A 12,500-nucleotide genomic window follows, 5' to 3' on the forward strand; every position below is an offset into this window, starting at 1 on the left:
AGTGCCAGGTGTAAGGAAGGTGAGTGCCAGGTGTAAGGAAGGTGAGTGCCAGGTGTAAGGAGGAAGGTGAGGGCCAGGTGTAAGGAAGGTGAGTGCCAGGTGTAAGGAAGGTGAGTGCCAGGTGTAAGGGGGAAGGTGAGTGCCAGGTGTAAGGAAGGTGAGTGCCAGTTGTAAGGAAGGTGAGTGCCAGGTGTAAGGAAGGTGAGTGCCAGGTGTAAGGAAGGTGAGTGCCAGGTGTAAGGAAGGTGAGTGCCAGGTGTAAGGGGGAAGGTGAGTGCCAGGTGTAAGGAAGGTGAGTGCCAGGTGTAAGGAAGGTGAGTGCCAGGTGTAAGGAAGGTGAGTGCCAGGTGTAAGGAAGGAGTAAGACTAAAAAGATAAGAGAGGAAATGAGACCTACGAGAAACACGGAAATGAAAATGTAATCGTATTCAACAACACAAAGGCAGACAAATACGGAGATTATAAGTCAATAAACTCTCTCTCTCTCTCTCTCTCTCTCTCTCTCTCTCTCTCTCTCTCTCTCTCTCTCGTCACTATCTGTCTCCATCCAAACAGATCATTAAACGTGAGACGAATTTGGATACAGATTTAACCTCGAAGGAAAATGTTTTGGGAACGTGTGGGCAGTGCCGAGTCAGGAGGAGGAGGAGGAGGAGGAGGAGGAGGAGGAGGAGGAAAGGAAGCGTGGTTAGCAGGAGGATGGGAAGCAGACGCATTACGGTTCACACACACCCCAAGAATGTGTCAAATACGAACTCCAATCGGTATGCGCACGACCTTGAGGGCAGAGGTGTGTGTGTGTGTGTGTGTGTGTGTGTGTGTGTGTGTGTGTGTGTGTGTGTGTGTGTGTGTGTGTGTGTGTGTGTGTGTGTGTGTGTGTGTGTGTGTGTGTGTCTTATTATAGGATTATACTCGCTCCTCCGTGATGAATTTCTATTGATACGCATTATCCGGTTCACGCCCTCTGTCTGTCTGTCTATTTGTCTATCTGTCTGTCTAAGTCTCTCTCTCTCTCTCTCTCTCTCTCTCTCTCTCTCTCTCTCTCTCTCTCTCTCTCCCCCCGCCAGGTGAGGGGCCTCGTTAACCCGGCCAGGTGACTTATCTAGGAAGCGGAAACGAGAAGTCAATAAATAAACCCTTGGGAAAGCCGTGACAAGGGTAGGTGTGTACCACTTACCACCTACACACACACACTCATTATTATTATTATTATTATTATTACACACACACACATGATTAAATTCCGTAACCTTTTCGTGTCTTCGTGATTTGATGCGTGCAGGTAGGTTCCGTCTCTCTCTCTCTCTTCACTTCTCTTCCTCCAACCCTTTCCTCTTAATCCTTATCCCCCTTCATTCCTTTTCTCTCCATCCCTTTCTCTCTCCATTCCTCTTTCTCTAATCCTACTCTCTTAACTTCTCTTCCTCTGACCCTTTTCTATTCAACCTCTTCCCTCTTCATTCTTCTCTCTTCGCTCCTCTTCCCTTCTCTTTCTCTCATTTTTCTTTCTCTAACCCTTTTCTTTTCAATCCTCTTCCTCAGTCCATTTTCTCTTCATTCCTCTTTCTCTAACTCTTCTCTCCCAACCCCTCCTCATCTCCCTTCATCCCTCCCTTCTCTTTCTCTCATTTTTCTTTCTCTAACCCTTTTCTTTTCAATCCTCTTCCTCAATCCATTTTCTCTTCATTCCTCTTTCTCTAACTCTTCTCTCCTAACCCCTCCTCATCTCCCTTCATCCCTCCCTTCTCTTTCTCTTCATTCCTCTTTCTCTAACTTTTCTCTCTCAACCCCTCCTCATCTCCCTTCATCCCTCCCTCTCTCCCTTCCGTTGCAAAAAGTCACGGAGGAAACTATTACCACGCTACCCTAACCCCACTCCAGCAAGGACCTTCGTCGCCTAGTGAACACAGAGAGGAACAACAATTATGCACACAGGCGGCTGACGAAACGAGGCCAGCGAAGGACAACACCGAAGTCATTAACGGTTGATGATGAAGAGCTTGGGAGCGGGGAGCTGAGTCGGCGGCGCCCGGGGAACGTGACACAAGCCCACTCTATTAACTAACTGGCCGCGGTGACACACGTGGGGGAGGAGCAGCGGTGAAGAAGATAAGTTACGCTCACAAAAGGCGATATTACTTTGTGGCGCTGAGCTCGTGACACCTGTAAGACCAATCACCTGTGTCACTTGAGTCGCTTTATTATTGTTATTATTATTATTATTATTATTATTATTATCATTACTATTATTATTATTGTTGTTGTTAATGTTGTTGTTCTCAAAATTATTAGGTAACATATCTTTCTTATACAGTGTTTGAAGCAAGAATGAAGGACTCTAAAGGGAGGAGGAGCAAGAGGAGGAGGAGGAGCAAGAGGAGGAGGAGGAGGAGGAGGAGGAGGGAAACATCTACAAGGTCAAAAAGCCTGGCTCCTCCTCCTCTTGTATACCTTCCCCTTCTCCTTCTCCTCCTCTCCTTTTTCTCTTCTATTCCCATCCCTTCAATACTATCTTTCTATCCTCCCCTTGCCAGTCTTCCCATCCAAACACCCCCATACTTCCCCCTCCCCTTTCCGCCCCTGCTCACCCCCCCCACCCCTCCTCCTGAGAGAGTCCAAGAAGGCTGGGTGTCCTCGGTCCCGCTAGGTCTGCCAATAACTCCGGGTCGTCCACTAGCACTCAGAGGGGAGGGAGGAAGGGGGAGGGGAGGGTGAGTAAACATATGGAGTGGAAGAAGAAGAAGAAGAAGAAGAAGAAGAAGAAGAAGAAGAAGAAGAAGAAGGACAAAGATGAAAAGAGGAGAAAAAAAAGGAAAAAACAAGATAAGAATAAACGGAAAAAAAATACGAGGAAGACGAAAACAATAATGAGAAGGAAAGGAAAAAGGAGGAACAAAAGACTAAGAATAAGAATAAACGGAAGAAGAAAAAAAGATTAAGACGACGCAGAAGAGAGAGAGAGAGAGAGAGAGAGAGAGAGAGAGAGAGAGAGAGAGAGAGAGAGAGAGAGAGAGAGAGAGAGAGAGAGAGAGAGAGAGAGAGAGAGAGAGAGAGAGAGAATGGCTGACGTTGGAGAATGAGTCAGCGACAGGTGGGGAGAAGTAAAGAAGGACGAGGGGGGGTGGAGCAGGTGGTACCCCCTCCCCCGCGACCCCCTCTAATCAGCTGACGCAAGATGACGTTCTGACCTTGTCTACCATGGGTCAGGTGGCACAGAGGGGCAGGTGGCGTGTGTGTGTGTGTGTGTGTGTGTGTGTGTGTGTGTGAGAGAGAGAGAGAGAGAGAGAGAGAGAGAGAGAGAGAGAGAGAGAGAGAGAGAGAGAGAGAGAGAGAGAGAGAGAGAGAGAGAGAGAGACGACGCCTACCTATACTGGCTAAGTAATGCATGTTCGTCTTATCTACACTTTTCCTCCTCCTCCTCCTCCAGGGGCATCAGGGTGGCGGGTCGTGCCGTCAGTAAGCAAATCAGCGTCTTCAGGGTCGTCGCCCCCCAAAGAACGCAGGTGAACATAGGAACTGCTCAGGTGAACCCCTCTCTCTCTCTCTCTCTCTCTCTCTCTCTCTCTGACCTCCGACTCGGGCATTACGCGTACCATGACGAGGCTTTTTTTCTTTCCTTCTCCTCCTTATCTCTTTTCCTTCTATTTGTTTTTCTTAATGTACGCTTACTGTTTTACATTCTCTCTCTCTCTCTCTCTCTCTTTCTCTCTCTCTCTCTCTCTCTCTCTCTCTCTTATTTTTTCCTTAATCGCTCATTTCGTCATCTTTCTTAGAAGTGCCAGGTCGGTCGGTCTCTCTCTCTCTCTCTCTCTCTCTCTCTCTCTCTCTCTCTCTCTCTCTCTCTTTTCTTTCTTTTATATGAGGCACCATCGTGATCTGCACAAGACGAGGAGGAGGAGGAGGAGGAGGAGGGAGGCACATTCTCCCCTCCCTCCAACATTCTCCTCGTTGAGTGTTGTTTTCCTTGCCCACATATTTCTTTCCTGTTTAACATTCCTCTTCGTTCCCTTTCTTTATTCCTCTGTTCTTTATGGTCTCTCTTTCTCGTTCACACTCACTTTTCTCACTCTACCACTTTTCCTACATAATCCTTACGTGTTTTTTCTTTATAACTCTTCCTCTGTGCTTCATCCATTTGTACTGTTCAAACTCAAACAGGGAACACCGCGATGCCAATAAGATCATAACTATTATATATTACTAGTGTATTCTCTCACTTCCTCACATTTTCTTTCTCTTCCTTTTTGATTCATTACCTTCAATCTTTCTTCTTTATTGTAAGCTAGCAACACCGGGACTTGGAGAGAATAAAAGAGAAGAAATGACCAAATAAAAAGAAAAAAAAACTTGTAATTTGTATATTAGTGAATTGAAAAAGGAGGAGACGGAGGAGGAAAAACAGGGTATCAAGAGAAGAAAACAGTCACATTATAAACTGAAAAAGGAGGAGGAGGAGGAGGAAAAGGATATTATGTGAAAAAGAAAATAGTTACAACATTATAAACTAAAAACGGAGGAGGAGGAGGAAAAATACGGTGTCAAGAGAAGAAGAAAACAGTCACAACATTAATAAACCGAAGAAGGAGGAGGAGGAGAAGGAGGAAAATTACGATGTTAAGAAAGAAAAAAGTCACCGAACCAACTCGTGAGAAAAGAAGCAGAAAAAAAGCAGCAGAAGACGAAGGAAGCAAGTTACAGATGGCCAAGCGATGAGGTGTAACAACGCATCCAATTAGAAAGTTTAATTGTCTTTGTACATGGTCAATTACACAGGGAAAATGAGGAGAGTAATGAGTGTTTACCATGAGGCGGAGAGGCAGGCGGGAAGGCGGGCAGAGGCAGGCGGGGGAGGCAGGTTGGCAGGTGGGAGGAGGCAGGTTGGCAGGTGGAGAGGGGGGGAGGGGGTTGGAGGGGAGGTAGGGAGAGAAGGGCGGAAAGACAGGACGAATGATAAAAGAGGGGAGAGAAAAAGAACAGGAGGAGAAAATGCTGGAATGGGAAGATGAGAGAAGGTGAAGAGGGAAGTGAGGGAAAATGAGAGGGGAGAAGGTGGAGGGTGGAAAGGGTGGAAAGAAAGGGCGAATCATAAGAGATGAAGAAAAGGAATAAAAGAAAACACAGAGATGGACGAGAGAGGAGACGAACAAAAGGAAGATGAGAGAAGGTGAAGAGGCGAGGGTGAGGAAGAATGAGAGGTAAGAGAGAAGAAAGGAAAGAAAACACGAATAAGAGAAATAATAAGAGAGAAGAGAAGGAGACAAGGAGGAGAAAAGATTGAGATGGACGAGGAAATGGATGAACAATAGAAAGATGAGAGAAGGTGAAGAGGCAAGAGTGAGGAAGAATGAGAGGAAAGGAGAGAAGAGAGGAAAGAAAACACGAATAAGAGAAATAAAAAGAGAGAAGAGAAGAACAGGAGGAGAAAAAGATTGAGATGGACGAGGAATTAGATGAACAAAAGGAAGATGAGAGAAGGTGAAGAGGCGAGAGTGAGGAAGAATGAGAGGGAGGAAAATAAAGGACGAATAATAAGAAAAGAAAAGTAAGAAGAGAAAACCTAAGATAGACAAGGAAGATGGGAAAGGAAAGAGGCGAAAGTGAGGAAGAATGAGAGAGGAAGTGTTGCAAGGATGGGAGTCAAGTGATGAAGGAAGGAATGAATGAAGGAAGGAAGGAAGGAAGGGAGGGAAAAGAAGAAGGGGAGAGGGAATGTCACGGAAGCGAGTCAAAGGGAGGAAGAAGAAAAATATACAGAGGATTACCAAAGAACTGGAGATAGAAAGATGGGACGACACACACACACACACACACACACACACACACACACACACACACACACACACACACACACACACACACACCTCTCTCTCTCTCTCTCTCTCTTACCTGTCTGACGGCGGGTTTCTCGTGCTCGTGGTCGGAACCCTGAGACATGGGGGACATTGGGGACATGGGTTCCTCGGCGTCCACCCTCATCTGTTCTTCCTGCGGGGAGAAATAAGGGCGAATGAGTCACTTAATATGGGTGAGGAGAGGAAGTGAGCGGGGGAGAGGGGAGAAGAGTGGGGAGGCATGGGTGTGGATGAGGAGAGGTGGGGCAGGGGGAGTGGGGAGGAAAGGGGAGAGACAAGAGATTGAAGTGAAGGGGGAAGGAAAAAGGGGCATGAAGGAGAGGGGAGTGACAGAGGATAAAGGGGAAGAGAGGAGAAGAGAGAGGTAAGGAGAAAAGGGGAGAGACAATGGGTAGTGATGAGAAAGAAAGAAGGGGAAGGAGAGGGGAGTGACAGAGGATAAAGAGGATAAGAGAAAATGAGACTAAGAAAAGTGGGGAGGAAATGTGGAGGAACAAGTGGTAGAAATGATGAGTGTAAAGGGAAGACGAAACGTAGAGAAAGGGGGAGACAGGAAATAAAGGGGGACGGAATGGGAGAAGGCAAGGAAGAGTGGGGAGGAAGAAGGAGAAGATGCGAGTCAAGGGGGAAGAAGGGCGAGGATGAGAAGGGAGTGGTCGAGGGTAGAAGGGGGAGGAAAAGGAGGGAGGCAAGAAAAGATCAGGGAGGAAAGGAGAGGCAGATGGTACAGGAGAGGAAGAGGAACACGTGGTATGGAATATGTGGAGGCAAAAGGAAGGACGATGACGAAGAGGAGAAGAATAGAGATGAAAAGGGAGATGCTAAAATAGATGGAAGAGGAAAAGAGGCAGGTGGTAGAGGAGAGAGAGGAGAGGGAGAGAAAAACATGTGGTGTGGTATGTGTGGAGGCAAAGGAAAGTAGGAAGAGGAGGAGGAGAAGATAAGGGAGGGAGAAGACAAGGGAGATGCTAGAAAAGATTGGAGAGGGAAAGAGTCAGAGAGTAGAGGAGAGAGAGTGGAGAGGAAGAGAGAGACATGTGGCGTGGTATATGTGGAGTTAAAGGAAGACAGGAAGATGAAAAGAAGACAAGGGAGAGAGAAGAAAAGGGAGATGCTAGAAAAGATTGGAGAGGAAAAGTCAGATGGCAGAGGAGAGAGAGAGAAGGAGAGGGAGAGAGAGACATGTGGCGTGGTATATGTGAATGCCAAAAGGAAGTAGGAGATGACGAAGAGGAGGAGGAGGAGCGGGAGAAGAAGAAAGAGGAGGATATGAAGAGGTAGCGTGTGTGTGAGGATAAGAAAGAGTGCACTGGGTAGAGAGACAATGAGGAAAGCGGTGAGGGAACGCTGATGTAAGAGCTGGTGGGAGGACGGCGGGTGACAGAGGAGGAGGAGGAGGAGGAAGGAAGGCAGGGGAAAGATGAGTGCAGAGTGGCAGGTAAGAGCAGAAAGAGGAGAGAGCAGGAGGTACGTGGAAGAGAGAGCGTGTGGGAGGCGTTATTTTAGGGAGGCGGCTGGGCAGTGGGCATGCGAGGGGAAGTGAAGGGAAGTGCGCCGTTGAATAGCAGAGGGACATGAAGGGACTCTGATGAAGGGAGCGACCGTCTGGGAAGATTGGGGAAGGTGAGTGAAGGGGATGGAAGGTGAAGCATGAATCAAGGTATGGGAACGATACGAAAGGTGAGTGATGGGGATATGGGGTGAAGCATGAGTCAGGGTGAAGAGTGAGGGAAAGGGTGAGAGGTGACTGGGAAAGGAAGGTCAGTGATGGGGATAAGGGGTGAAGCATGTATTAGGGTGAAGGGAAAGGGGTGAGGGAACGATAGAGGAAGGTGAGATGAGGGACAAAGGGTGGCGTATGAATCAGGGTGAAGAGTGAGGGAAAGGGTGAGAGGTGACTGGGAAAGGAAGGTCAGTGATGGGGGATAAAGGGTGAAACATGTATTAGGGTGAAGAGTAAGGGAAAGGGTGAGGGGACGACTGGGAAAGGGGAGTGATGGGAATAAAAAGGGTGAGCAGGGTGAGGTCACGGAAAGGGGATATGAGGTAGCATTGACAGAAAAGACGGGGAGGATGACTTAATTTAATACCATGACGACGATAATGATGATGATGATGATGATGATAAGGAGGATGAAAAGAAAGCTGGCCATGAGAAAAAAAAAGTGGCGCGCATCAATAAACATCAACATTCATGGCCATAAAAATAATGAATGAGGAAAAGTGCAAGTAATGACTGTGAAAGGATGCATTAAAACGAGATAAAACTATGAGAGAGAGAGAGAGAGAGAGAGAGAGAGAGAGAGAGAGAGAGAGAGAGAGAGAGAGAGAGAGAGAGAGAGAGAGAGAGAGAGAGAGAGAGAGAGAGAGAGAGAGAGAGAGAGAGAGAGAGAGAGAGAGAGAGAGAGAGAGAGAGAGAGAGAGAGAGAGAGAGAGAGAGAGATAAGCTAGTGGTGTTTGTATCTTATTTTGTTTGTTAGTTTGCTTGTTTGTCTCAGTGTGTGTGTGTGTGTGTGTGTGTGTGTGTGTGTGTGTAAGAAAGAGTTATGGGTAAAGAGACAAAAATGAAACGAATAAAAGTTAGGGAGAGTGAAGTTTTAGGCTAGAAAGAGTGAGCATGGAGAGTGACGGAGGACAGGGATAAGGCTGAATGAAAGATGAGGGGAAAAGAGGGGAGACTGAAAGGCAGGACGAGTGAGAGAAAACGAGAAGCCTGGAGAGGAAAGGGAAGTAAATAATATATGAATAACAGATAAAAAACTTCAAGGGCAACAACAACATAAAATGCTTAAAATTCAGTCATACATACATACAAACAGACAAAGACACACACACACACACACACACACACACGTGGACGCACACTTATACTTTAATTAAACACCTGCATTCAGCGCTGATTCACCTGATCACCTGACGTCAGCTTCTGGCGTGCACCTGTGGACCCTTACGTCACAGGTAAACAAACAGACACTTACCTGTTGACTTCAGCCACGCCCCGCGGAGACACCAACATAAAACCACAAAAAAAAACAGTGGACGGACAAAGGAAACTATAATAGAAAAAAGGATAAAAAGAAAGAAAATAAAAGAAACAAATAGACATTTACCTTGACTCAGAATGATGCGAAGGTAAAAAGATTATTAAGGTGAGAGGTGAACACACACACACACACACACACACACACACACACACACACACACACACACACACACACACACACACACACACACACACACACACACACACACACACACACACACTTACACAATGAGACAAACAAGCAAACTAACAAACAAAACAAGATACGAACACCACAGAGAAAATACAACCAAATGTCACACCACAATCAAGAAAAAAACAAGGACAGTAACAACAAAGAACACTTATAAAAAACGTCGTGGGTCTCACTTCAGGACTCACCAGCTTGGAGGCAAACTGGTGACCGAGGATGAGGTTCTGCAGGGTGAACCTCCCCTGACCCCCTCCGTGACCCCTGGACAACATGACGTCACACATAGGGTCACGCCGGCTGGTCACCTCGCTCCACATAGCACGCGGGCGGGGAGCGGCGGGGGTGGAGGTGGGCGTGCGTGGGTGTGGGTGGCGGAGGCGGAAGGCTGGCTGAGGTTTGGCACCGAGTTGAGCTTCACAGGTCACGGGATATCACGTATTGCTATTTTTTTTTTATACCAGGCAATTTGCAAACGACGAGGAGTGGAGTGTCTGGGTGGAGCGGACGACAGCAGGGTGGTCTTGGAAGGCACTGGTGGGCGGTGGGTGGGTGCACGGGGCCGCCGCGTCTCACTCCCGGGGTGTCTGGCGTGGCGTGGGCGGGGGTCGCTCCGGGGACACTTACGGCTGCTTCACAAACACACACAAACAATCCCTGAGGACGTGCGTCAGACGTGGTCCACATACGCGAAAACTGTAACACTGGGAACGCGCGCCCTCTTTCTTTCTTTCTTTCACTCTCTAGGGAACACCAGGAGGCAGCAGCGTCACGATTGTCGGTTCAGGTGCCAAGTTCGTCATCTGTCGACCAGCGAGAGCCTTGGTGACATGTCCTTGGTGAAGCGGAGAGTTCGCGGCCACATTCACACCTTGTTGTCCAGCATCTCGAGGCTCTGGAATATGCTCTGCTGCACTGGGGAGGAGGAGGAGCGGGGTGCAAGGGATCTATCAGACGGGTTCAAGCCACACACTTACACATGTTATATTTATCAGTCCGCCGCCTCTGCTCTACACACGCAGGGCTCAATATATCTCGGCCGCACACCACTTCCCGGATGTTCCTTCACAATGCTTTACTGGAGGTTCAGCGACACCGAAGTGAGTCAGTAATGAACTCATACACTCACTTCGCTTACGTTCCTTGATCCACGGACTTAACCTTTCTCCACTTTCGCTGGAGTGAACAATGACTGCATTAAAAATCAACGAAACAGGTCATTCAATCGGGAACGAAAAATGACGACGCATTTTACTCTCTTCAGAGGAATTCGTGACTGCTCTGAAGTGTCGAGGACGAGCAGACGGCAAGGCACACACACACACACACACACACACACACACACACACACACACACACACACAGCATCAATCCATTCATCCTTCCTTTCTTCCTGTCAGACTTTGATTTCGTCGCTCTCCCATTAAGTTACTTGCCTCCTCCCTCCCTCACCTCCCGCTACGCCGCGTCATAAATCAGAGATACAAACAATGTGCCGAGGACCGCCCAGCACGAGGTGACATGATGCCATCGCTCGATATGCTTCCGCGGAGCCTTAACCTGATTATGAAATTATCCAACAAGCGACTGACTGAGCGAACGTGAGCCAGCGACAGACAAGGAGGAGGAGGAGGAGGAGGAGGAAGAGGAGGAGGAGGAAGAAAAAACGATACATGTGAAAATGAAGAAGGAACGTCAAGGGAATGATAGAAATGAGTAAGGAGGAATAAAATAATATAAAAAAGAAAAGAAAAAGATGCCGTGGGTGGGATGAAAGGAGATAAAGAGGATTAAAAATAAGTAAACGAAAGCTCGCGTTTAACGACTGATTTCTCAGAGAGAGAGAGAGAGAGAGAGAGAGAGAGAGAGAGAGAGAGAGAGAGAGAGAGAGAGAGAGAGAGAGAGAGAGAGAGAGAGAGAGCAATGGGACTAAATAAACTAGGAACAGAGGAATACCACGAGGAGGAAAAGAGGAAAATAAAAAGGGTATGAGGAGGAGGAGGAAGAGAAGGAGGAGGAAGAGAAGAACGAACAAAGACGGAAGGAAGGAAGGAAGGAAGTGAAAGAATGTGAACCAAGAGAGAGGGAGAGGGAGGAGGAGTGGGGGAGGAGGGTGACGGTGACGGAGACTGGCGGAGGAGGAAGAGACAGATCGGAGTACGAGAGGAAGAAGAAGAGGAGGAGGAGGAGGAGGAGGAGGAGCAGGGGCGAGTGGCGTGTGTCCCTGTTCCCGCTCCTCCTCCCCCGAGCCTTTACCAGGAATCACAACCCCGCACAATCAATAACCAGCGCCACCAAGGGGACAATTTATGTAAACACTCACACCTGTCCTCCCTCCCCCTCTCTCCCTCCTGCCCCCCCCCCCTCTGCTCCCATTAATCAGGCCCCTCCACCTGTGCTTAATTGACCCCCTCTCCGATTAGACCGAGTGACTTGCTTTCCCTTTCGTCCGTAATGCGGGATTTGTTTTTGGACTGAGGTTTTTTTTTTTCCGTCTTTTCTTCGGCGCCTCATCCGTCCCGGCCATTCATTCCCGCATTGCGCCTTTAACCCCGACCCTTAGTTATTTTTATTCTTCATTTGCCTTATTTATTCCTACAGCAGCGCCCGCCAAAGGTAACTACTACTACTACTACTACTACTACTACTACTACTACTACAAACTTCGAATCTTTTTTATTTCTTACCCTTCCTTTCCTTATTTATTCCTACAGCAACTGGAAACGACTATTACTACTACTACTACTAACCCCGAACCTTAGTTAATTTTACACTTTTTATCTAATTCTACAGCAACGTTTGACACAGGTAACAACTACTACAATTACTTCTGTTACTACTACCACTGCGAAACAAGAACTTTAAATACTACTAATAAAAATGAATATCAAGAGTAAATGACCATAAACTAGACCCAAGACTTGATAAAGATGCATTACGCTGACATGAGATTTATATAAAAGGCTTTGCTGCTCAAGTCACTAATGCCCGTGACTACTCAGCTCGCAACGCTGCTAAATCATTCCCTGATCTCCTCGCGTCCACATTCACTCCTTTCTCCCCGCACGAGTTTGTCTTTTTTTCTCTTACTTCATAAAAAAAATATATATTCGTCTCATATTTCTTTACTTTGGCTTTTCGGCGATAGAACTTTATGCTTAATCTTTTGGTTTCATTATTTTTTTACGGTATCTCTTTACCCCCATTTTCTTTTTCTCTTTTTTTCCTTTTTGCTTCTACATTTACATTAACATTAATTTTCACGGTTATCTTTGTGTGGGCTGCTGTTATATAACCATTCTGAGCTTTTATACTTTTATTATATTTCGTCGATTCATACATCTTTTTATAGTTTGAAAGGGAGAGAGAGAGAGAGAGAGAGAGAGAGAGAGAGAGAGAGAGAGAGAGAGAGAGA

General features: G+C 47.0%; 1 protein-coding gene across 1 annotated transcript in view; it reads right to left on the bottom strand.

Annotated features, from left to right (window-relative positions):
- Positions 1–12,500, bottom strand: part of LOC127010442 (nuclear hormone receptor FTZ-F1 beta-like) — a 215,708-nt gene that overhangs the window by 23,808 nt on the left and 179,400 nt on the right. Inside the window, exon 7 of the mRNA XM_050884612.1 lies at positions 5,887–5,985. Within this exon, the coding sequence (XP_050740569.1) occupies positions 5,887–5,985 (99 nt within the window). The remainder of the gene's footprint in view (positions 1–5,886; positions 5,986–12,500) is intronic.

This window comes from Eriocheir sinensis, chromosome 43, assembly GCF_024679095.1.
Source record: "Eriocheir sinensis breed Jianghai 21 chromosome 43, ASM2467909v1, whole genome shotgun sequence".
NCBI classification, from domain to species: domain Eukaryota; kingdom Metazoa; phylum Arthropoda; class Malacostraca; order Decapoda; family Varunidae; genus Eriocheir; species Eriocheir sinensis.